At 39.1% G+C, this 27,406-nt stretch overlaps 1 protein-coding gene across 1 annotated transcript in view; it reads right to left on the bottom strand.

Annotated features, from left to right (window-relative positions):
- TPD52L1 (TPD52 like 1) overlaps positions 1 to 27,406 on the bottom strand; it is a 58,864-nt gene that overhangs the window by 8,248 nt on the left and 23,210 nt on the right. The window contains exons 2-4 of the mRNA XM_087817591.1: positions 15,801 to 15,916; positions 10,650 to 10,798; positions 3,921 to 4,022 (exon numbers count right to left, since the gene is read on the bottom strand). Coding sequence (XP_087673717.1) covers positions 3,921 to 4,022; positions 10,650 to 10,798; positions 15,801 to 15,916 — 367 coding nt within the window. The remainder of the gene's footprint in view (positions 1 to 3,920; positions 4,023 to 10,649; positions 10,799 to 15,800; positions 15,917 to 27,406) is intronic.

Below are 27,406 nucleotides of genomic sequence, written 5' to 3'. Positions count from 1 at the left end.
AGCACCATCCACTGCGGTCCCAGCCGTGCCGAGGTCAGCACGCGGCCAGGACCAAGCTCAAAAGGACGAGGAAATTCAGGGACACTTACGGTCCTACCTTAGACACTCCACTTGGAAACTCTAGGCAAAAGATTTCCTCAGAAATTACATTAAAAAAAGAATTACTAAAAGAAATTCACCAGCATTATCAATCTACTCGTCTCTTTAAATACAGACAGTTATTCAGAAAAACAATTACAAAGAAAGTATATAATGAGATTTCAGCTTTAAAGAAAAAAAAGGTTTAATTCAGAACACATGTCCTAACACGTGCTTCTCTAGTAACTTTTTCCCTCTTCAACTTCAGAAAGCACAGAAAGTTGAAGATGAACCATTAATAACAGTTACAAGATGTTCAGAAAAACATGACAACCTATAGAGTAAATAATTTTCTGCTCCTTGACCTTACTTTCTCTAACTTCTATAAAAATACACAACTCTCAACATCCATGTTCTTCTTTTCCCTTCTCTCCGTTGGAAGGACCTCTGCCAATAAAGGAAGAAATGATGCAGAAAAAGAGACTTGCAAGAGATTGCTCAGCAAGTGACACTGGGGTAAATGATTCAGAAATGAGACAAGCGTGTGCTTAAACAAATTCAGATGCCTTCGGTGCCCTATAGTCTGTGACTCCCCGGTCATGAGCACTCTCAGGAGAGGAGATTTAGTGTTTTGGCCGAGGCACCCCCACAGCGGGGAAGGAAGGGGGGCCAGGAGCCCGCAGGGCCCAGGGGCAGTGCTTACCCGATGGAGTGGGACCTGCAGCCGGCGCAGCACAGGAGAGAAAGCAGGAGCAGTTAGCGCATCAGGATGCAGAGAAACACGCTGGCCCTGTCCCCTCTCGCAAGGGCCCCGAAGCAAACGGTAATTCCGCTCATCACACTTTGTGAGTCTACTGTCTTTTTAATGTGTCTTATTTCACCAACCTGTTGTAAGTGGCGCTTCTAACTATTATTGTCCTGGATACGTAACAATGGTGAAACTCTCTACTGAAATTATGTGTCTTTTCCAAAGAGTTCCTCTGCACTAGATCACATGCAGTTTGAACAAATTCACCGAGAAGTACCAGAAAGATGACAATAGCGTAAAAATTATTCCAACAGCTTGCATTTCTTCAGAATACTTTCATAACTGTGACCTCATTTCAACTTCACAGGAAACATTTAGTTAGGTAGCTTTCAACATGTTATTTTATGGGTGGAGAAGGAGACTGAGTAAGTCTGTGACTGGGCTAAGGGGACTTCGCTTAATGACAATCCGGTTAGAATGAGAATCTTAGCTTGGGAAATATTACTTAATTTTATAAAACATATAAATTAAATTCTAACATAGAGCTTTTCATTCAGTCATTAAAAGGCCAAATTTTAGGTTTTCAAAATTGGGACATATTAACTTGGAATTTTTTTTTTTTTTAAACTAGAGGTACTGTTTTTCTTCCCAGGTATCCGAATTTTGGTGGCAATCTTTTTGAACAAGTTTAGAAATTTGTTTTTCAGAATGCACAAATATATTTTATCCTATAACTAATAAAAATATAGGATAATATACTCTTAAACAAAAAAGGGATTCCAAGTAACATATGTATGGTAAAATTTTAAAATTCCCTCCCTTCCATGTTATAAATTGACAAATTAATTTGAACAACAAAAAAAAAACTTATTAATTTTTCTCATTTAAGAATATTTATTAAATGTAAGCAATTTTCAAATATGACTTTTATTTACATTACTTCTAGCATAATTTGAAACTAAAAATTCTTTGCAAAATTTGTTGCTTTCACAAGGACTTATCCTCGTTTATATAAAATGTTATATATTATAGTTAGAGAAAAATACGGCTCTGAAAAAATGGGTCTACAAAATAGCATAGGACCATGATCTGCATCCCCAGTAACATAGGCTATATTTCCCACTGTCTAGCCACCGTTCATAATGAAAATGTTGCATCGTCTACATAGGGCGATAATTAACAACACGTTGAGAACTCCTGGGAAGTAGGTTATTCCTTACACTACAACAAAGCCACACAGAAACAGGAGGAAAGGCAGTCAACACAGCCTTGATACTGTTCCCAACTAGTGTGCGAACAGGAGGATGTCAACATATTGCATATGTAAAATACGGTGTTTGTTCCTTACCACTTAGAAAAACGAGCAGAGCCTTTATAAAGTACAGAGTGGATTCTTTCCAGTTTCTGTCATACGGGCCACCTTGTCACTGAGAGAGTCACTTAGTAAAGATAAAAACTAGTATTTATTGAGTGCTGAATACATGGAAGGCTCTCTTCTACTGCTTTTAAAGTAACTTGGTGACGTTGTTACCCTTTATGCCCATTTCATAACTGACAAAACTCAGGTATTTGCGAGCTAAGTACATCTGGCTTCATCACCTGGGAGCCTGTCACTAATGCAGATTCTTAGACTCCACCCAAGACCTACTGAGGCACAACCTCAGAGAGTGCAATCTGGAAATATGTATTTTAAACAAGATTCAAGTCCCCTAAAGATGGAGAAACACTGAGGTCCCGGTGTTCAAGTGAAAGGTTTCACGTAAATAGGTAGAGAATGAATTTTATATACATGGCAAAATCTATTTTCTTGGATATAACAGATAATAAGGTCTTCCCTATTTAGGAAATTATTTAATTAGTGTAGATAAATGTTTTAATACCATTGAAATGATTGCAAGTTTTATATGTAATAAAATTAAGGTTAATTAAAATCCAGGATGTTTACCTGTTAATCACATGCTGCCTCTGAAGAATCTCAATGGCTTTCGTTATTGCATTATTAGTACAAATATTCAGATTAATGTACATGTACTCACTTAACTCTAGCCTCATGAATGGCAAGTTTTTAAGATGGTGCATTAATATTGGGCACAATCTAGCAAAATTTGAAGCAAAAATAACTTAAACACAAAGATATAAATATTTGCCTCCAGGTATCAAGGCTTCAGGGTAACAAAAAATTAATAGTTTAAGAATCCAGTGAAATAATACACACTAATCTTTTTAAAAGAAGAAAATGTAAAATGTACTTTAAAAGTTTTTAAAGAATGAATTGATTTCTAGAGAAAAAGGAAATTGATTGCTAAAGAAAAATCTCATAAGCATATCAGCTGAATTCAAAATAAACTATGATAGTTTAAACAAGCTAAAAACAGAGTAACAATTCTATATAAGATAACTCCTTAGCACATAATGTAAACAATAATGCTCAATATAGCAATGTTTTTCTGGTGACTATAGTGAGGACATTTGATTCTCAGTTCAAAATCTTGACATTCACCCTAATTTTATATGATAGTGAACTACTGAAAATAACCAAAATGTGCAAGGGGACTTCCAGCTATGCACTGAAAGATAATACAGCCACTAAAAATGAAGGTGTAATTTTTTTACATATTCACAATATTGCTAAAGTGAAGAAAGAAAACTACCAGAAATATATCCCATATACTAGTATCTTTTTGGAATAAAATAATACATACGTTACGTATTTAGTATAGAAAAAATACTAGATAGATATACATAAAACTGTAGCTACAACAGTTTATCAGAGCACATTCCACTGAATGCATATTTTAACTTACTGTTTAAATTACAATAATTAAAATTCAGTGTGTGCTGCATTCTTTTGAAATCCCCCCTCATGACTAGTGATTAAAGACATCCTCTATCTTCCGTTTTTACTAGGTCGGGTCCCAGTGGAAAAAGCATATTCGGGACTAGGCCTGCCACTAAGCTGACCTTCAGTTAGAAAATGTGCTAACATAATAATCTATCTCAGTGACTAATCACAATCTGGCACATAATATTTTAATCCAATAAAAAATGAATATGCCAGGAAGAACAGCCATTCCCAGGTTCTCTCCCACAGTACCTCATGTCTCCAAACTTCTTGCTAATGGCCGTCCCCACGTTGCTGAAAGCAGCAGTTGCCTTCTGCCCTGCGTGACTCAGGGTTTCATGTGTCTTCTTATAGCTAGAAGTGAAACAGAACAATAGCTTATATATCATGATGGCCCATAAAACATTCACCGTCCATCTCGCTCTTGATGACTGTTTCTAGTCATTGCTTGGGAATGATGGGTTGGCTGCCACTCATCAGAGGGAAAGTCAGAACATTAAGTCTGAATTCAGGAAGAAAACACGCAGGCAAGCACAGAGCTGAATATGCAGATCTTTAATCAGAGTGGAGCTGTTCTCAGAGTAGAGAGTCATTCTTAAAGAACTGTATTTACTTTATGAAGAGACACTTGTCAATGAAAGCAAGCTCTAAACATCGAAGATAACACAGAAATTTAAAAATGTTTATTTCAAAGAGAAATTTAAGTTTTTACTGTTAGTATGGGTAAATTAACCATAAAAAGGCCAAATATAAGTGGTATTTAACTTACTTTTCTAATACTTACATTGGAGATTAAGAAAGGCACATAATTTAAGATAACATAGTGACTTTTTCAAAACAGCTTTAGGAATATAGTACTGCAAAGATCTGCCTGTTCATAGCCTATGTCCCCACTAGACCGATCCCTTGAGGGCAAGGAAGCCATTCATCTTTGTGTCAGCAGCGTCTGGCAGGGGGTTACAGGGGAACTCAGTTAATACCAGATGAATAAATGGACGGTCAGAGAGGATGCTCCTCTGTGGCTGAGCCGGGAGTCGTGGCAGTAACAGAGAGGACGTGGGGGGTCACAGAGGTGCACAGACTTGAGAGGAGGCGATAAGTGACAAATAGAACAAGATGAGAAGATCGGACTGGGGTTTTGAGCATAGTGACAGGAAGAACAGTTGCTGTATCCACAGGTCTGAGAAATTTTTAAGAGCTATTAAAGCGGGAAACAAAAGACACCTAACCTGAGGGAATACAGAGAAATGAATAAGTTTTATACATCACTCCCCAATCGAAGTCAGGTGATCGTGCCGTCCCCTTTACACTTACACAGTGCTGCACGTCAGTTATATCTCTGCGAAACTGAAATCAACACCAAACAAAAGCATTTTGAACAGATTTTTAAAAAACTCCTTCATATAGTGCACATAGCATCTTCTTCCAATATACCCTGCTCCCAGGTAAGTGTCCCCAAAGCCGCCTGCTTAGTCTAGAGCGCTTGCATCTCTGGAACCTCCAAGAAGCCTTTTTAGTATATGAAATCAGTTGTGCAGAAATGTCCCTCGTCCCCCCACCCCTTCCGTCTCCCACAAGTCACACGGTCCTAAACGTGCTCGGTACCTTAAGGAAATGCTTCGCAGCACGCCCCTTGGATTTCCTCGGGGCTGGAACCACTCCTTTTGTTGGCGGGAAGGAATGAGTTTACAGTGTCGCAGCACCATATGCCATTTATTTACACAATGCCTGTTTTTCAGGAAGCGTAAAAATCATATTGTCTAGGTCATAAAACCAAACAAAATACCCACTTACTAAACAGAACATTTCCTAGTAAATATGGAAAGACCAAGAAAAATGTGGGTCACAGAAGAATCTGGCGAGTAGGAGGGGATGTGTGTCTCTGGAGAGGGCTGTGTGAGTAGAATGGGAGGGGGGACTCCAGGCGCTCTGGGTCAAGCAGCAAATGAGAAGTAAGAAAATGAAAGAAAGGAGTAGCTTTTGGGATGTTTTCCTATTTTGTTTTCTGTGAAGGTACAAAAATACCACCTTATTTAACTTATAATTTTATTTTTACATTTTACTACATGACTTTGGGTTTTAATTATGGGGAAAATTTTTCTGATTACATGAAACCATGGAATTTCAGGAAGTTTACATATGAAATAAAATATTAACATCTAACTTGTTAGTAGTGACAAGGCAGTTAAAATAGTACTAAATGTTAATGATCAAAAATAAAAACATCAGTCATTATTGCAAGATTTGGGTGAGGTGTGATCTTGAAATGATATTGCTGAGAACTCTTAGGAAGAAATGGGCCACTAAATAGGTTCCCAGAGCAGTGTCCCGAACACTGGGATTAACCGGGCTTAGAAACAGAAAGATTTGAATGTAGTGGTTTCATCCTTAAAGTCAAAAGGGGAAAGCATGTCATCTTCTAAAATGTTTTATCTTAAAGCATTTTTCTACATACAAAAAGAAGAAAAAAAATTAAAAATTCAACAATCTTTTTACAAGATACTTTATAGCGTAAATATCTTTTCTATCATGGGATTTAAAAGCAAGAATTACTTTAATGATTGCACATGCAGCATTTTACCAAAGTTACAAGAAATATTTAGGCTCATTTTTTCCCCAAAGGTTCTCTAAACATGTTGTCAAAACACAGATTTACCTCTTGAATCTAGAAAAAAAGAATCTACTTCGTGCCTTGTGTGATGAGATGAAGCCGAAAGGTAAGAAGAAAGAGCAACTAACTGTGAGATCAGCTCCGTGCGGCCTTTAGAAGTAGGTCTTTAATCGTCACTGCCACTTCTGAACTCAACGGAGCTGCAACAGGCTCCTCATGAAAAGACAATAATCCTTACTGACCATAATGGCCTGGAAGTCTTAGAAGCACACAATCAAAGAGTAAATAAGTCATAAGCTAAATGGCAATTTTCAAGCACTGTGCATTTTTAAAATAATGCTGAATGTTAAAGTTTCGCTCCTCTTTATAAAGGATAAAGTTATTACACTTTCCAAAAAGATGGCATGGTCTGAATTCCTTTCCAAAAACCTTCTCCCTTTTGGAGACCTACCTACCGCTTGGTCTGTGGTACAACTCAGAGGGGTTTATTAATTAGTAGGAGAATCTCACGGGTTAGCAAAGGCTGCACACTTATTAAAATGAAGCATATCGGATTAGATGGGCCACTACAATGCTGCATTTCTGTATCCCCGCTCCCTTTCTCTACAGAGAGATTCAATATCTCCTCCTGTGGCCTCCCCACAGCTAGACCCCAAAGCCACACACATCCCTCATGCCTCCTTGAAGCCTAAAGATGACCTAAGAAAGCAGTAGAAATTGTTAAAAAAAAAAGGATAGGGGAATATTTTGTGTCTGCTCTTAGATTCTCTTAAATCAAGGCATGTGAAAAACTGACAAAAACAAGAGCAATAACTAACACTGGACACAGGCTGTCTCTTGACCTGCTATTGTACAGTTATCTTTCTATAAAGGAGATAATTTCAGTCTGCTCTGTAATTATTCCTGCTCATCCAGTCCTATTCCAATTTGAATCCTACCACAGACTAAAATATGCCAAGATCTTTCATTACCATACCACAGATTTTCTTTTCATTATAAATCAACTAAATAGGTCATGATTGCCTAATCAGTATGCACAGTATTGCCTCTGGTAGTCACCAGCAATTCTCTGACAGCTAAAATTCTTTTCAGTGCTTTAAAATCTAATTCTACCCAACCCAACCCCACCCAAATTTCCTCACACCAAAATTTTCATTATATGAGGTGTAGAGCTTGTCATGGAATGGGTATCATGGACACTAATAGCTGGGATTTAATTAATTAATGGAGAAAACAGATCCCGTTATCCCCCCAACCCCAACATGTGATTAAGACTTTTTTTCCCTTCCTTCAGCAGCCAAAGAAAAAGGGTAGGAGGAAGACAAGACGCTTTCCCAAAATGATGCTGTTGATAGGTGAATGCCTCCCTCTTAAGAGAGAGATTGATTCTTTCTTACAAAGCAAAATTCACATCATTCCTAAAGGTGAGTGAATCCATACTCCTCTGTATTTATTAAGTAATCTCTGAGGAAATGTCATCTACTCCTATAGCTTTCAAGACATTGGTAAGCAGAGAGCTCCAGAATGTCCATCTCTGTCTCTGACTTTTCCTCCAAGCTGTCCTCTCGGTATACAAACTCGTTTGTCTACTGGGCATTTCACACTTCACAGAGTCAAAACAGTTCTTGGGTCTCCTCACCAGATCTGCCTCAGTCTTTCTTAAAAAAGTGAACTTGCCTACAAAGTGTCAGACACTGTCCTATGTTCTGCACAAATATGAACTCATCGAATCCTCGGTTCCTATGAAATAGGTACTAATATGATCTCAATCCGCAGATGCAGGGAGGCCTAAATTTCAACCCAAGCCACTGGAGTCCACAGCGCATGGGCCTAACCACAATGCTCCACTCCCATGGCAGTCAGCAGTGCCCACACCACCCAGGAGCCCAAACCAAAGACCGAAGAGTTACATTTGCCCCTTCTGTTTCCCTCACCCCCCACCTCCCAACCACTAGGAAATCCCACTGGCCTGACCTCTAAATCCTGTCCCCTCCCTGTCCACGACTCTCCCTCAGCACCATCCCCGCCTGGGCTACGGCAATAGTCTCATAAATGACTTTCAGGTTTCCTCACCTGCCTCGCCACAGTCTGTATTACACAAGTAACTGGAGTGATCTTTCTGAAAGAAAATCTTTCTTGGAAGGAAATCCCCACCCATCCCCTGGCCCGGGAGGCCCCAGAGGCTCTGATCTCCTCTCCACATCACTACACTCCAGACAGGGCACTTCCTTTGGGTTCCAGAAACCTGTAAACGTTGTTCTGGCTTCAGGGTGTTTGCAGAAACTTTTGCCTCTGCCTGAAAGCCCTTCCTCAGATCATCAGAGGATCTTTCTCACCATTCAAGTCTCAGCTCGAAGTACCCTCCCAGGACAGGATTTCCCTGCCCGGGACCCAGCCACAGCAGCTTCTCCCCAGCCTCGGTCTCCTCCTCTAGAACACCCCCCTCCGATATTTTCATTACAGCACTTCCTGATATTTCCTTATTTGTGATTTTGTTACTTGTTTCTTGCTCTCTTTCCTTTGTACACAGAGTAGGAACTTTGTCCATCTTGCTGGAGCCTATATCCTGTGGGTTTAGATTAGCCTCTGGGTAACAGTACCTAAGAGTAGACACTCATTAAAGTTGTATAAATGAACTGTCACGACCCCTTTAATGGCTTTCCATTGCCTGTGGATAAAGAATAACCCTACTACAGATGCCACAAGGACACTTCTCCCTGCCATCTCAACAGTAAGTAACCGGCTGCTTTCCTGCGTGAGGGGCCTCCTCTCCTGTGGACCTTCACCAGGGCGCCTCCCTCAGGACGCTCCTCCTGCCCGAGGCTTGAAAATTCCGGCTCATCCTTCAGAGCTCTGCTTAAACACCCTCGGAAGCCTTCCCTGGGCCCCAGCAAGGTTCAGTCTCCTGCTTTCCAACCCGACAACACCCTGTATTTCACACTTATCTTTTAACTGGTAATGAATAATAACTTATAAGATAAACAAAAACAACACTCCATTTTCCTAACTAGACTAAAAACTCCATACACCAAAGAATAAATCTATTCTATTCATTCAACAAAAACTTGATGCTAAGTAGGATGCCTGACTATAAAACCAATTTGTTTTTCAAACATGGGAAAAATACAACTACATATTCCCCTGTGTGAAAAGCCTTCCTGGAACTTGCCTGCTCCAATTCCCTGTCCCCGCAGGACTATGAGTCTCTCCCCTCACTGGCCCACCTCCCACCCTGTCCCCAAGGGTATACTCGAGGCACCCTCTCCCCATCTCCCGGCTCCCTCCCTCCCTTCAGCAACAGAATAGCCCGGCCTTCCACTTGGTTAGCTTATCCCTGCAGTGTGGTTAGGGGGGGCCAAGCAGAAAGGTCCAGGCTGGTCCTTCCACCCAGAAGGAGGTTCAGGTCTGTGCGACATGAAGACTGCAGATGTGGCTTAAATACAGAGGTGACCAGACCCGAGGAATTGGAGATTGTTCTGGCTACGCTGTCAGGGCCACTAATTGGTATAGGTCACCAAAGTGCATACATAATCTAAACTACTATCAGGTCAGCTCATTTAATTTAGTGCCTAAAATCCAGCTATTCTTGTTAGGTGATTGTTCATGTGGCGTCGTGATACGTATTTAAAATTTATGAACTTTATCTTCTTCTATAATGGTCCTCATCAGGTTGAGGAAGGTTGGTTAGCCTCTGCAGGTAAAGTGCTGGGCTCCCTGGCTCCATCCTGCCCTACTCTGTGCCCTGAGCCTGTTGGGATGAGCCCTGAGGGGACACAAGCCTAGAAGCCTATAGGGTTGCTAGGCTGTTATAGGGGGAGAGAACATTCTCCTGGAAACTAAAGGAACCGCAGTGGGGAAATAGCAAACTCCTTTTAGATCCAACTCCTCAAACAAAGGGCACCTTCATGCAGGAACAAAAGGTCTTAGACCTTAGTCCTCAGGAGTCAGTGGACAAAGTTGGCCCCAAGAAAAACTGAAATAACTGCCATCTATTCAATTCTGGTACCTCTTCCTACTACCAGGTCTCTCCATGTCCACTTACAATTTTATGAGGAAACATAAAGAAAAAATATACATATTTAACAAATGCTTAAAATATATGATAAAGAGAAAACATTTTTAAATATGCAATCCCATAAAAGTGGTCTAAGTGAAAATAGAATTTTAGTGAACAAAGTTTAATTTCATAAAGCTACTTTACGGAGTCTGCTTCACATGCAACATTTTTAATGATTATTGAGTTTTTTTCTACTTTTAGAGAAAGTATTTTTTTCTTGCCACAGTACCAAATCGGCCTTGTAGAAAAAGAAATCGAGAAGTGACAAGACGGCAAGCTAAGCAATTCGTTAATATTCTGCGAATATACTTACGCAGTCGTGGTCTGCATGTCATGCCAGCTCTTGCTGAAGTTCTGTTTTAATTCATTCATCAGGTTCATGCCGAGTTTTTGTTTTATCTCAACCAGATGCCTTTCTTTCGCTGATAAAACTTGTCGTAATGTTGTAATTTCGTCTTCTAGCTACAAGTAGGAGGGAAAAGGTGGGGAAAGATGTCAGATCAGCTAAAACATACACCTGCCAGAGTCTCTGTGTCCAAATCAGCCTTTGCACTCTCTAGTCTACGCAGCCCACATTATGCTACAACAATCACACACCCTGCAGAGATGACAGGTTAATATACTGAGAAATAGAAATAGATTTTTCAGTTGTAATGACTATAAAAGTAACCACTGCTCCTTGTGAAAAATTTATTTCTACAGCAAAATAGAAACAAGAAAATAAAAATCACCTGGGTAATCTCCTGGGAAAGAGCCATCACTTAAATTTTTTGTTTCTAATCTTCCAAACATTTTTCTAAAACTGTACACAGACATAATTTTTGAACAAAAAAATTGGTTTTGTATTGTAGGCCTTATTTTATAAACAACTGCTTTTCAAGAGTCACTAGTCAGTGTTGCTTGTTTATTTTTGGTCACGACACACAGCTGCATCAGTGCAGACACGGACCTAGCAGACTGATTTTGCCAAGCTAGTACTTTAGGAACAAGAGAGGAGGGGATGCATGTAAAGGAGAGGTTTGTGCTGTTTTTTCTTTTTAATAATTTTATTGAGATGTAATTATCATACAATAAACTGCACACATTTAAAGTGTACAAAATGGAGGTTTTCACATATGTATACTCCTGTGAAGTCATCATCACAATCAAAATAGTGAACATATCAATTCATCACCTTCAGAAGTTTTCTAAGTCCTTGTTGCATTGTCAATGGTTCTTCCCTTTTTATGGCAGAGTAGTATTCCACCGCATGGATATACCACAGTTTTTTTAATCTCTTCACCTATTGAAGGACATTTGGGTTTGGCTAATGCAAATAAAGCTTCTATGAACATTCATGTACAAGGCTCTGTATGGACAAGTTTCCTCCTTCAGCATTATAAAATTGCTCTTGCAGATGTAATTTCTAACAAAGAGTTCTGTAAAACACCTAGATTTTAGAGGTGTTGCTATGAAAATAAATTTGAACCTTCACAAAGTCTTTGATTCTAATTGATTGTTGTATGTTATAATGTATTGCCCTGGTAGTATTGCTTAAATTTACATCTTTATTTCCTGAAAAGTATAAATACCTGTGACTTTCTTTGTGAAGCCAGAAGAGAATCATTAGGATTCCCTTAGCATCTCACATCCATGGAGGTAGTAAAAGCTTAACACTTTACTATTTTTCTTACTTTAAAAAATATGGAGCAGCTGTGTCTCATTTACATTCAAAGTATCACCCTACTTCTGAGCACGAAGTGCGTCACTAATTCCATCAGTCATCTTGCAAACATGTTGCGTGGGTCACCAGAGGCATAGCACCTCAAGAAAGCCAGCTAAGTTTGCAAAAATTCACCTTTTTATGAATGTAAGAAAGATTTTGTCCCAATGGTGGACAGACAGGAATAGTGTTGTGAACATTCATATACACAAATAATAAGCAAAACAGGCAGAAATACTGAAGCAGAAGCATCTTCAATACTATAGTAGAAAATAACAACAGTATCTTGGGTTTTTAATAAAATCAGTAAAATGTCATAATTTAACATTTTTTTTTTTTTTACATGAATGGAACATTTATTTTTATGCTCATGAAAATCTTCTAAAACGAATTATACTTTCCACAAACACATTATGATCAATAGGGCCCTGTCTTTTCTTGATGAACAAGTCTTCAGCATGCAAACGTGTACTCTACTGCGAAAGGGCTATGCTCAGAGACCACTAAAGGGGATAATGCTTTTAGAGTCTCCACTGAATGAGAACACACTGTTATTTTAAAAAGTAAACCCTTTTATTCTTTTGCTACCAGGCTATATTCCCCCTTTGTCAATGTGTCTTCCTGCATTTAATCTGCCTAAGAATTCTCCAGGTTGATTCTCTAGCTCTTACCAAAGAAAATGCGTTGGCTACAAGTCAGCTTTTTGTTCTGTATTAGAAAGACCTTTTTGCTTTCTTTTGGATAAGTAGTATGTTTCGAGTGTCTGATATTACTGGGAGTCTGTTTTTTTATTTTTATACATCAGGTATGACTATAGTTTCCACTGTGTAATAAGAATAATTAGAAAATTATTAACTTGCAGAAAGAAATTACAGATGTAGAGAAAGAGGTTTAATCATCTTGATATTCTCAACTCCTATCTATGGAATCCCAGAAATTTATTCAAAATTGGGGTGCTGTGAAATATTTATTAGTTATATGGGGCGAGTGAGTAAAAGATTCATAGTTTTCTAATGAAATTCTTTTTTTAAAAATATATCTTTATTGATTTCAGAGAGAGGAAGGGAGAGGGAGAGAGCAAGATAGAAACATCAATGATGAGAGTCATTGATCGGCTGCCTCCTGCACGCCCCATGCTGGGGGTCAAACCCGAAACCTGGGCATGAGCCCTGACGGAGAATCGAACCACGATCTCCTGGATCCTAGGTCGATGCTCAGCCCGAGCCACACTAGCTGGGCTCTTATGAAATTCTTGATCCCCAAATAGTGAGAAACATTGAAGTGCCCAATTTACCAAATATCATTCTAAAGAAAGAAATATAAAGTCCCACACCTAATATTTTTTAAAAAAAATCAATGCACATGTTAAAAAGCATTTGTGGGAAAGAGACTTCTAATGATGGAGACCTGAACTCATTTATTCAGTTGGGTCTATTCTCAGGTTCTATAGTAAAATTCCCTTCATTTCAGTAAAACTTAAGACTCACTGGGCCTGGGGCATACAGCTGTGCCCACGGGAGCCGCAATGCTACCTTTGGCAAGATGATGCAATGCTTCCTCATTTCTGAGGAATCCAGAAATAAGAGACAGCAAGCATGGAGGCTAACGCATTCAGGGGAGGAAAACACGCATCCTGGTAACTTGAACACAGTGATGGGAGTCTGGTGTTATTTTCAGTTTCTCCTGACATCGCTGAGGCCTCTGCACATCTATTCTGTGCATTCGTTCCCTCTGTCTCCCTGTTTAAATAAAGTTGCTCAATATTTCTGTGCTACTAACATCCTACTCCCACTTTCATTTCACTAAGCTGCATTTTATGCTCAGTATTCCATAACGTGACTTGGCCTTTGGAAAGGAGGAAGTGTTGGCATTAGTACTGTGAATCTGTGCTATATACAATCAAAAACTGCCAATGTGCCCTTGAAAAAATGACTTAAGAAAAATGGGTATTAATAGGACTAGGAAAAATACCAGACAGCATTACCAAGTAGGCAGAACCTATTTTCAGGCTCCCTCCACCCTCTCTGGGCTCTCCTCTCTTCCTTGGGTGTGTGGTTCCCCAGGAAGAACACATAGCGCCCTCACGCTCTTAGGCTTACAGACTCAGTTCCTTCCTTCAAAACCTTTATTCTTTCTGGACTAAGCTAGTGAGCAGCTGAAGTGTTAGGAATGAGGTGTACTGGAAGCTTATTAATGTGGCCAAATAAGGCAGGGATTTCTGAAAGCACTGCTGGTTATTTATATTCATGGAGTAACACAGGCTTACTTTTTCTTGATTATAAAAGTAATACATACTCACTCTTGAACATTTAGAAAATATCGAACACACAAAAATACATTGACATATGTATATATGCATAACCCAGTAATCCCAGAACCCAGAAAAATCAAGTCATTTTATAAAAGCTGTCCTGTTACAGAGGTTGTATCTGAACTTAAACTTGGACTGTTATATGAAGGAGTTAAATTTTAACAGAGAATCAGTAAGCTCTCACTGGTCTACAGAATATAACTTTTGGACACTACAACTGACATGAACAGGTCATGAACCAGAATTCCAGGCCTTAAGAAAATGTGGAGCTGGTACATTCTCAGTGAAGTTGACTTTGGTCGGTGCACTCTGGAATGTGGGGCCAATCTGAAGTAAACTGAGTGGTTCTGGATCAGTGGCCACAGACAAACCCAGCTAAAGAAGCAGGCTATTCGATTTGAAGTATTGTGCTTACAAAAATGATTTATGCTCTACCAGAGAAACAAGCTGCTCTTCTATTTTATAATGAAGTTATTTTAGGGTGTGTCTTGTGAAAGCACCTGAAAAACCTTCAATATTATTATGAACTGTCATGAACACACACTATCAGACCATGAGAGCTTGAGGAGTCTGGAGTGGACAAAGGGGGCTGAGCGGCAGGTGGAGCTCAGAGCTCTGTCCCCAGCCTGCAGAAGAGGCCAGGGCAAGGGGCAAAGCCTTGCTTCCGATGGACCAGGAGCTCCCGGCCCTCTGAGCCTGGGATTGAGAATGGGGAGGGGATGGATGCTGGCTTCACCCCTGTTGCCCTGCTGCTTATTGTACTTGGGGGGCTCCCTGTGTCCAGCCCTCTCCTCCTGTAACGTAACCAACCCTTAGCAAAGTATTTAAGGGTTAGTAGGTGCTGCAAACAAAAGGCTTCAACAAAGATTTGTATTCACAATAAGCCAGCCATCCTCCTCACCTCTAAGTCTAGATGTCCCAACAACTACCTAAGAGCTAATGAAGCCTATGTTCATCACAGCTTTCCTCTCGGTCCCCAGAGCTTTAGTCTTCTGCACAGAACACAACTCAATAAATCCAGTTGCTTTATGACTGACTTTTCATTACAAAACTAAGTCATTTCCAAGTGTTTGTTGAGCTAAGTTGCTGACCTAAAACAAGAACTGCTCTGGAAGAGCATCTTGTACTTGCACCAAGGTCTTGAAAGAATTCCACCAGGTTTGTACGTGGTTTATCCTTCCCATGGTATTTTGATAATAAAAGAGTAAGAGATGCATATTTACAACTAATTATCATCGTTGCTTAAGCAGCACAACCATTCATTTTCATACTGTAGCCAACAGATAATTGACAAGCATTACAAAATACCCCCTTGAATAAAATCACCTTGCAATATATCATTTATTAAATTTATTGAATGAAATATAACAACTGTAATACGGATTTATATTGAATTAATAGTAACTCTCAAGATCCAGAGATACACATAACAACAAGGCTACTAAGCATACCTGAACTAATTCTGCCTTTAGCTCCTCTCTTTCCTCCTCAGAGAGCATGCTAGAGAAGTCAGCACTGGCTACTGCATCTTCATCTCTTCCTCGCAATGGTTCAGTCTCCAACAAACCTTTAGGCAAGATTGATAAAACATAACGTAATTTTAAAAATGAACAAATAAACAAAACAAAAACAGACTCATAGAAACAGAGACCAAAGAGCTGGTTGTCAGAGGGGAGGGGGTGGGGAACTGGTGAAAAAGTGAAGGGAAATATATATAGTCAATAATATTGTGATAAGTTTGCTAATGTGATCACATTATAAGGTATGAAAATGTCTATTCACTATATTGTACACCTGTAAATAATAAAAATAATATAATATTGTATACCAATTATACTTAAATAAAAAATGTTAAAGTACAGCCTAGGGAATATAGTCAATAATAATGTAATAACTATGTATGTTGCCAGGTGGGTACTAGAATTATCTATCCCAGGATCACTTTGTAAATTGTATAATTGTCTAACCACTATGCTGTACCCCTGAAACTAATATGTCAACTGTAATTGAAAAAGATAAAAAAATTAAAAATTTGTAAGTTTTTAAAAAATGTTAAAAATGGATTTAGCCAACTTGTATTTCCATAGTTTGAAGGACTAGATACACTTACCCTCCTACTAAAAAAAAAAAAAAAACCTAAAAATTTCTGAAAAAAGTCTTTCTAAATGTGGCATAAGCTTCCAAGAAAGTAAACAATACTAAGTAGCCAAAAACCTAAGGGAAAGTGGGAACCCAGAGATGTAAACAAAATGTTGTCATTAGTTCTCCTTTTGCTACGAAGATGAATTCCAGCTTTGGTTTTCACTGTCTCATGGGGCTCCAGGGACAGAGACTAAAGTCCAGGGCCACCCAAGGAGAGGAGTTTAAGGTGAGACCCTTACATAAATCTGTCTCCACAGGGTTACACCCTGAGTTAGGTGAACTGGAAATAAATACTTGTGCTCCCCACAGGGTCCTGCAAGGCAGACCCCCGGCCTTGACACTCAGCACAAATGGACAGACCAGAAGATTCTTCCCTGAGAATTCATAACCCTGAGTGGGACCTGCAACATGAATGGCCCCTACCTGGGTGGTCCAAAGCAACCTCGAGACAAGAATTCAGAGCATTAAGCCCTTTTTGCACTTCGGATGTGGTAACGGGCAGATATGGAATCTGGAGCAGCTGCAGCCGTGAGGAAACATCACAGACATACTGTTTCTGGCAGAGGGAAAATGGGAAGTGCCTGGGCTCTTTATGACATCCTTGTGCCACAGACTTACCGGGCACAGTTCAACTTTAGTTATGCGAGAGAAATGCCTTATTATTTAAAAAGATAATAAAGAAGTTTCCTAATGGAGTCCCTCAACATCTGGCCAACTCAAATGCATATGTTCTCTGGAGGGCCCAGGAGACAGGCCCACTCATATGCGAAAGCTTCATTTATGAGTTATGACAGCTGGCATTTATGCATCCGTGCGGAGAGGAAGGTTGGTAATAAGTTGTCTTGGTACAAATAGCTATCTATATAGAAAAAATAAAATTGGACACCTTTATCATTCAGAAAAATCAAACTATAGATGTTATAGAAGACAGTATAGGAATTTACATTTATGAAACTCTAGGTAGGAAGGGATTTCTTAAATTAGACACAAAAAAGGGCGACTATGAAAGAAAAAATGAGCAAGATTAAAAATGTCTCTTTATCAAGCACATTATGTGGAAAATGAAAAGACAAGCCACTAATTGGAAGAAGATATCTCCTACATGTACAACTATCAAAAAATTAGTTCCCAGAATATACAAAATCTTTACGAACAATTTAAAAAATGTTAATAACCCAATAGAAAAAAATGGCCCCAAGGACCCAAAAGAGTCTATATAGGGATAAATCACAATTGGTTAATAAACCCAAGAAAACAAGCTCAACTTCATTGATGTTCAGGGAAATACACATTAAATCATTTCACACCCTCTTGATTAGCAGTAAGTTAAAAGTCTGACATTATTGAGAGTTTGTAACTATGTGGGGGATGGAAAGCCTCAACACTGGTGACAAGAATATAGATAGATACAAATAACTGGGAAAATAATTAACATTATTTAATAAGGTTGAACATTTAAACACCCTACAATCCAGCAATTCCACAATATCAGAGGTCATTAATAAGAACTTCCATGGTAGTATTTTTATTCAATAAAACAGTTAAAATATATTTTGTCAAAAGTTAAGAGAGAAAAGTAAATAATTATCCTACTAAATCAGAACATTCTAGTTAAAGAGGGTAAAAATATGGCCCTATCTTCAAAGTTCTTCTGAAGCTGGCCTCCCTCTTGAGTCCACTAGACCCACACCTTTTTGTCTGAATCAACGGTGTACCACCAGCACCTTGTATTACTGCTGATACCCTAGCTGGGATATAGGCTTGTTTTAATAAAGGTAACAAATACCCACAGATCTGACTCTAACGCAGGAATTGTGCCTTTCCATGAGCAGATGACATCTTTGGAAGCAGGTCTGTCTTAGAGAACTTGTCAAATGCTACCATATTCCTGCTTTCACTATACTTACAATTGGCCAGTGGTGACTCACTTAAATCCCACATGTGGAGCTAAATGACACAACAAACGGAACCAGATCCAACTGAGAAGTCACTGTGGCTGGTCCCAGCTTTGCTGATGAGGACCTTCTCTCATGGAACCTGGATTCAGGGTCTGGCTCAGTCACAGGTTGTTGGGCTCTCACTTAGACCAGTCTGACTCCAAAGCTTATACTCTTCCCTGTCTTAAAACCATTTAAAAAATAGTAAACAAAAAATATTGCAAAGTAAAAATCAAAAGGTGAGTTTTGGATTAGAGTGCCTCCTTTAGCTTTGAAACAAAATCACTCATTGGCACCAACACACTTCTAATGCACCCCATCAGGCACCCCATGGCTTCATGCACATGACTGAGACACTACAGACAGCTGTGAGTTAAAATGATTACAAACTATGCTTTCAGATGAGTGGCCATGTTCTGCATTGTTAGGAAATATATAAAAGTTACAGAACTCTTTTAAATAGCAAAATAATCTTGCATCTATATGAATGAGAACCATATTAAGGGATTAACAAATAAATTTATCTGTCTAACCAAGCACAGGAAGAAAAGCATATGTTTTCAAAAAGAATACAAAATTATCCCAGGACATCATAAAAGAAAGGATGCAATGTAGCTTAAATGAAAATTTACCATGTTTTAAATAATAAATTTAAGATTGTAATATTTATTACTTAATTATATTTTCTTTATGATGTTTGGTAAAAATAACTTTAGGCAAACATAAAATTTCAAAATATCTCCATTTATCCCTCAAGGGAAAAACTACTGAGCTAATCTCATTAATGTTGGATTTACAATTATCTTCAAGTGCACACAAATTGTATACATGTTAATTCTAGGAGGGTAGAAATTAAAGATATAAAACAAATTTCTTTATGAGAATCCTTTCTACACATTTAATAAACCTACCACAAAAACCTAAATATCATTTCTTATGGACCTCCATTATGAACTCTTTTCATTCATTTACCAATAACTTGTACCTGGTCTATTATTGCATAGTAGATAGAGCTTTTCATGTATTTTTCTCTGCATTTTGGCTGAGGCCTGCTAAAAACAATACAGTGAGAGCTTACCACCCCTACATCCTCGAGCCAAGGCTTTAAGTCCTAATGCTTGACACACTAGAAGATTTGAAAACAGGTTCTGCCAAGGCCCACGGTCACCTACCTCTAGCCTTTGAGAGTGGGGTAAAGAGTGAAGTAGGAAGAGAGCAGCAATATAAGAAGTCTGCAAACTCAGATAAGCAATAATTAAATACAAATTGTAATCCCAACTCCAGAGGTCACCACTATACAACTTTCATGTACATCTCTCCAGATCTTTTCCTATATCCTGCACACACTACCCCCCCCACCCCCCCCCCGCTTTATGTCTCTAAAATCAGGATGCCTCTTATAATCAATGGTGTCTTACAAATAATTGGCAGCATTTTTCTTTTTTAGTGGTGCATAAAACAATGGGTATCTTAAAATCTTTGAAATTAACTTAGCTTTGAAAAATCTAATATAGATATAAATACATTTAAAATCTAATATATATTATATACATACATATATATATTTAGATATACCCATATATCTACAAATAAGGTCACATTGTTTTATAACTTGATCTTTTTTTCAAACAACTCTCTCATCTTTTTTCATCTCATCTGAAATCAGAGCATATCAAAGGTCCCCAACTGATCCCATAATGTATCTTCCCCGGAAACACATTGGGCAGGTGGCATCAAGATAAAGGATTTCAGGTTTTACCCAACTTTCGAGCTAACAAGTTAGCCTGCCATAGTTTCATGGGTGCTAGCAGAAGGCCCAAGGCTCCTGGATCAGACACTCATGGCCCAGCCAGCAGCATGAACATCACACTCAGGTTTGTTACCCTTGCCACCAAGTGCCATGGAGAGGTGACTTGGAGGGACCTGGATGGAACATGCTCACTCAGTGGATTTCCATCACGACTGAAGAACTCCAAGCTCAGGGAATCTGATTGCTTTTAATAGGGAGCAAGCAAACCTGTCTGACCTTTACATCTTTATTCTACTGGACTCCCTGACTTCTGCTCTAGAGATCAACACCATCCCTACCTTCCAAGGCTGTTGCCTTGAAAGGATAGCCCAAAAAATAAGGTTGTTAGTCTCTGCTTGCAAAATGGGCAGAGATTCAAGAGATCTATGAAGAATCATCTTCTATAGGTGGTTTCTCATTTTGCAAATGAAGAAATGACAGCTCAAAACATAAAATAACTTACCCAAGCTCACGCGGTTGGTAAGTGGTGGACTTAAGTGTTGAACGCAAGTTTATCAGGTTACAGAGCCATGTTTTTTCCAACTTGACCAAAATAATCTCATGCAGAGATCAGACAGGACTAAGATGTCTCTCTATCCCACCCCAGAAAACCTTCTGCTCAACAAGACTGAGGCTCCCTGAATGTCAAGGTCAATCTGTAGCTCACACCTTGTTAAGCATTCCGAAGAGTTCAGGGTGGGCTTACATCTCCTAACCTCCCTCAATTAGGAGCTGCTCAACTAATGTTTGCTGAATTAATTCCTTAGGATAGAAGATCAACTGTGAAGTCTTCTTGATACCCTTTCCTTATCTTTTCGTTATCTGTCATATTTGTCTACCCCTTTTAATTTTCATTGCTCTGACAATGATTTAGGTTTTATCTCTACATACTCAGACTACTAAAATCTTAGCTCAATTTTATCTCCTTGCTTGCAATCGCCCCAACACCCAGCCTACACAACACTCAAATCAATATTTTGAATATATTACTTTCATCATGTCAAAATTCAGTTCAAAAAATATTCAAAGGATGGAATTGCTTCCAGCCTAAATTTGAAAATTTGTATACTAGCATTGATGATTCCAGTTAGTCAGCCTATGATTTATTTTTCCACCAAGCCTTGAATCCAGCCGGGCTGCCATATGCAGTGTCCCTCAGTCACGTTCTATTCAACCCTGTTTTTGTGCCTCTTCATCACTCTCAAAAGCCTCTTTCCTCTTCCTCCTCAGTCTCCCTTCTAAGAATCCTACCAGGTTGCCAACAACACTAGAATGACATGTTGTGTGACTTAAATTGATCTAAAGTGCTGACTTTTTTGTTTTCTATCCGTATTACCATATACATTACTGCATATTACTACTAAATACTATATATAGTATAAGCTACATTATGACTTGCATTATAAATTGCATTAAGGCACATAATACTATTACTATAATTATAGTTAAACAACTTTATGAAAAAAATATTTCAAACACTGTCCTGTAGAAATTTATTGTACTTCTTAAAACATGAATACAAGAGTCACCACTATTAATAGCATTGTTTTCTAAAGCTTTGGTTTCATTTAATAATGCAGCTAAAAAAAGAAGTCATAGCTGTAACACTCAGCTTGAGTGGGTACTGATCAGGCGAATAAGGAAAAATATTATGCTTTTTACTAATATTTCATCAGAAGATGCTTCTGAGGTTGTAGTAGGTTAGATTAAATTCTTATAATCCATCTTTCAGCTTTAAAAAAAAAATACGCTGCTTAGGTGACGATCTAAATAGATGCTGATTAAAATTGACTCTGATGTCTAAAGAAAAATTTGTGACTGGCCAAAAACAAATTTTGGCTAAAGATGAAAGTGACATACTATAAGAAAGAGATCAACACATATATGGAAATACGCCCTTCCATCTCTTATTTGTCCACATGTACAGGGTGACTGTCTTCTGACTCCCAGAAGAAACATGACTTTGATATAAAATTCTCAGGTTGTGTATTGTTGTAGTCACCAATATTCACTAGAATACTAAAAATAGCAGAAAATATATAGCACCCAATAGTTAAACATGTACCATGTGGCCATCAAGGGTAAGCAAGCTTCAAAGAGGTCAAACCAATTAAGGATTCACAAAAACCTAAGTAATCATTTCTGTGGCTAAGGTCTGACCAGGACTCCTATTCAGCTCCAGGAAGCCTGAATTCCAGGGAGCCTGAACAGGCCCCGAGTACCCAAGGCATGCCCAACTCACAGCTTTAGGGTGCTCCTGAAGACACTGAGAGCAGTAGGAATTTAGGGCATTGGAGAGGATCTGCTCCTCTGAAAGCTATTGTGGCACCACCCAGGGACATGGGAGTGGCTTCCTTCATGACATCATTTTAATGGGCTAACTACAGAGACTAACATTGCATTAACACACAGCTTTTATTACTGTGTAAGACCAGCTGGCCGTTCAGGCTGGCATCTCTGGGTTGGCTGCATATTGGAGAGATGTCATGTTCTGAGATATCACATATGAAACTTAAATTTGTATCATTTGCTGTGGTTTGTTAGGCCCAGAAATTTTATTTCACCAGTTCATAGTGCCGTGATAAGCTTCTTAGATGATAGTTTCTAGTAACCAATCTCCTGGGAGACTGATTTGCCAAATAGGCCAAATATCTTTTGTTAAATTCTGTGCTTTTTACAACCTCAGAATAAAATCTACTTGAGAAACCAAATGAAGAGAAAAAGATTATTGGTAAGCACTGGGAAGACTAAAGGGAGTTAGCTGACTTCAAGATTACTGTAGCACTTATACTGTATTTTAACTGCATGATTCATTGTCTTTCTCCTTTAGATTGTAAGATATTTTCTTCACTGTTATTACTAGTTTCTCAGTATGTAATTGTGGAATAATTTAATTAGCTATCATGACCTCACATATGTAATTCAAATGCCTATAAATTAAATCTGATACTCAGTCAAGGGAGCATCTCTCTTTTTGTAGCGTTGAAGACAAAAATAACTAAGACTCACAACCCATGCCGTGACCATTGAAAGAAATAGCAAATAATACGTGACAGAGAAGGAACAATCAGCACACATCAGTGTATCAGCTGTACTGGTAACAACACTCCGTTATTGTTACTGCATCCAGTCCCTTCAAGGACTACATTAAGCCAAAGGCCGGCTTTCATTCTATCAATGTTCTGCCTGAGTTTGTACCTTTACCTTCCCAGATAAAGCAAATGCTAAGCCTCTGTTTCCTTGAAAAGGCTACAAGTAAGTAAAGTGAGAAAGATTAAGATGAATTAGGATCTTTGTGACACAAAGGGTGACCCTAGTTAATTGCTTCTGGTAAAAGACACTTACAACAGGATCTAATGCAGGAGTAGGGAACCTTTTTTCTGCCAAGGGCCATTTGGATATTTATAACATGACTCGAGGGTCATACAAAATTATCAACTTAAAAATTAGCTATGATAAAAGCTCCTAGATTTATTGAATTTCGAGTCCCGCCTGCGGCTGCCTTGGTGGGGCCAGACCAAATGATTTCGCCTGGCCATATATGGCGAGCCAGCGGGGGCCGGACGGTCCCCACCCCATTCTAAAGCAACATCCTGATAAACTGAAAACTAATGTATACCTGGAACTGTCCATTAGCAGAAAGGTGTTTCTTCATGCCCCAAGGACATAGCTGGGCTATACTTTCCAATCTCCAGGTTAATTCATGTTGTTTAGAATATATCAATAAAACTTTAGTTAACTGTTAATACTGTAGAAAATTCCTAAAACATTGTTTTATAAATAGGCAAATGGAACAAATATAGAAGACATAGGTTTTCTGAAATGAAAGCCAGAAATAGAGAAGCTGAAGTTCCTTACAGGTGATATGGTAAATGTGTTCCTCCGGGGCTGCTTCTGAACTTCACTCCCGTGGGACCAACTTCACTCTCAACCAAAGAGGGAGCCTCTCAGGCCTGGGCTTTTATTCCTCCTATGAGGTCACATGACCGCATCCACACCAGTGGCCTCTGCTGGTTATGAGCATGTCAGTGACGACTCAAAACCACAGAGGTCAATTTTCAGTTAAAAGATGTAAAATATTTATCACAAATCTCCTCAGCTTCAAATATAAGATTTAGGCATTTGGGATACTCTTCCCATTTCAAATCACTATTTGCTACTTTTGAAAGGCATAGTTTGACACACATGCAAAATAGATGCACCCTGGATAAAACAGCAACTCAGACCAAAGTAACCCCAAAACAGAGACATAAACACACAGCAGCCACACATTTGTGAACACAGAAAACCAAACAAATAGTTATGGAAAACCAAAAATAGCTAACATTCCTGATGCACAGACTCTGGAAACTTCCTTGTCTGAATAAACACCTACATCGCATAAGAAAAAATTAAAACTATTACAGGAATGTGTATAGACAAACCATCCACGGGCAGACCATTATAACCTTTATATCCTACTGTTTTCTGCAACTCCACCCTCATTTCACACACCTACCCCACGCACATATATTGAAATTTACCTCTCTGGCAACTTGGTTAAGGAAGCCAAAAATCACAAAAGATACACCTCTGAGTTTGACACCCAGCCTTAGACTTTTGCCTTCAGTAAAAAGGGAGATAGTCTCACTTATATTGCTAAGAAAACTCCGGGTAATAAGTTGTTCTCAGTTCAAATTCATTAATAAAAAGTAACACTTTTAAAGAAAAAGAAATCCCTTCTGTGTCTCCTCCTCCTTGCACCATCAGAAATAGACTTGGGACCTGGGTTTTCCATTCATTCATTTGGTGAGTTGTCCTGAGATACCCAAGCTATAGCCCAGCACTCTGGGACCAGTTTCTGCCTCCTCCAGCCCCTGAGGGAGTGAGACAGACAGACAGCTGTGTCTGTGGTCAGCTTCCTTGGACAGGCTGCATTCTCACCCTCAGTCACTCCCTGAAAGCTCACTGGGCTTTATAAAGTGCTGGACTATCCTTTAGGGCAAGTTTAGGAAAATAGTGAAGCGCACCAGGGCATATTTAAAGAACAGGGTAGATACTACTACAAAGGACCTCTTCAGATAGGACTGAACTTAATCAAGTTCTCTAGTCCCGACACAACACCAAGGCTATGGTTAGGACAATGCCATCACGGCCACATGGAAAGCCTGGATCCACGACTTTTGCTGCTGTAGCCGGACTCAGGAGCCTGATCTTTTAAAAAGCATTGATCAGAGGTATAAACAGCCTTCCCTCTACTCTAAGCAATTAGTTCAGGAACATTCACATTTCTACACTTTGATTTATCAAATCTTTAGCATTTCAAATGACTGCTATTGACAATGTCCAGGAGAAAATCTGTTTTTCTCTTGAAATCTGGGTAGAAAAAATAAGTGCTAGAAGAGATGAAAATGTGTGTTTCTGAATCATTAAATGTTTAGCAAAAATATACAAGAATTGGAGTAGTTTAAGGTAAGTCATACACAAGAAAATGCAATAGTCAAATAAGACAACCTTACTAGTAATAAAGGAAATGCAAATTAAAATCACAAAGAAAGACCATTTTTTAACCAAGAGATTAGCAAAAATGCAAAAGTTGCATAACAGCCTGTGCTGGCAATGTTGTGGAGAAATAGGTCCTCTAATATATTGCTGGCTTCTGGACTATGACAGCTGGTTGAGAGATTGACTCTCTACCTCACTCTAGAGACTCAGTCTTATAGAAGAAGATGACCTAAGATAGGTTTTAGATATTTACTGCAGCATTGTTGGCAGTGGTAGACAACTATAAAAACCTGGATGCCCCTCAGTAGGGGAACATATGAAACAAGTACAGTGCACCCACTATACTATTTTTGAGTTATTAGAAATGACCTGAAAGAATGTTCATTGTTTATTGCCAAATGTGAAAAGCAAGTTGCTGAGTAGTGTTCGCACGTGATCTGTAGAGGGAGAGGAATAAAAATCATTGGGAAAGGCAGTCTTGAGCATGCAGCCTTTGGACCCCCACAAATAAGAATGGGCCTTGAGCTTGTAACACTTCCTCCCAGAGATACAGAGCCCACAGACCCTGTGTCCAGCTTATCACCTTGTGAGGGAATATGTTTCCCTAGCTCAGGCTCAGTATGTGTTCTTTTGCTCTGCTTAAGCATAGGGTATCAGTGACCGTTGGGGACATCCCTAGTTTCAGTATTTCAGACTGCACAGAGAGAGGGTGGGGTTGACAGCGGTAGGAACGAGAGGGATGGACACAGGCCAACTGCCCAGTCAGCTGCTGGGAAGTAGGGGGTGACCTGCTGGCCGCGAGGAACTGACGCACACTACTGAAGCTGATCTTACTGTTTCTTCTCTATGTCAGTAAAGGGTTATTCCATCCAGTGCTTGACTGTCTTTTCCTTGGCAAATCCAATACCAAGATGCAACACACAGCAGTGCCTGGATTCCTGCCCTGGGGCTGATACAGTGTTCTGCTCTCTTGGGTTTAATAACCAGTACACAGTACTCTGCTTAACAAAAACAACTTACGTGTGAACAGGAATGCCCATGTGTTTGTATGAGCACTGAGACACGTGAGAAAAGATATATACCAAATTGTTAATGCTGGTTACTGCAAAAGGTTGAGATTGGATAAGAAAATAAAGATTAACTCTCCTTTACATACCTCTGTAAAACTTGGCCGGTTATAGTAAGCATGAGCAACGGACTGAATGTTTGTGTCTCCCCAGATACATATGTTGAAATCATAATCCTCAATGTGATGCTATTAGGAGGTAGGACCTTTGGGAGGTGATTAGGTCATGAGGGTGTAGCCCTCATGAATGGGATTAATGTCCTTATAAGAGGCCCCAGAGAGCTCTCACCCCTTCTACCAGGTGAGGACACAGCAAAAAGATGCCGTCTATGAACCTATAAGCAGAAGTCACCAGCAGCTGCTAGAGTGTCCCATATTTGCAGACCCATAGCCTTTGCACACTCTGGAGATAAATGACTACTGAGGAACATTTAAAAATTAGGTCATGTTGAATTATTGGGAGAGCATGTATATCTTTTGTCTATTTTCTGAAAACATTTCTGATATTTTGGATAAAAATGTTATCAGAGAAAATAGGTACTTAAATCTGTGGCTAGTCAATTTTCAACACCTTTTTAACAAACGACTGAAATCTGGAACTGTTTTTAAAAAATAGAAGATCAAACTACCCTAAGAATT

This window comes from Miniopterus natalensis, chromosome 5 (genome assembly GCF_054644295.1).
Source record: "Miniopterus natalensis isolate mMinNat1 chromosome 5, mMinNat1.hap1, whole genome shotgun sequence".
Lineage (NCBI taxonomy): Eukaryota > Metazoa > Chordata > Mammalia > Chiroptera > Miniopteridae > Miniopterus > Miniopterus natalensis.
The sequence above is the reverse complement of the archived record's forward strand: the minus strand, read 5'-3'. Positions and strand labels throughout refer to the sequence as shown.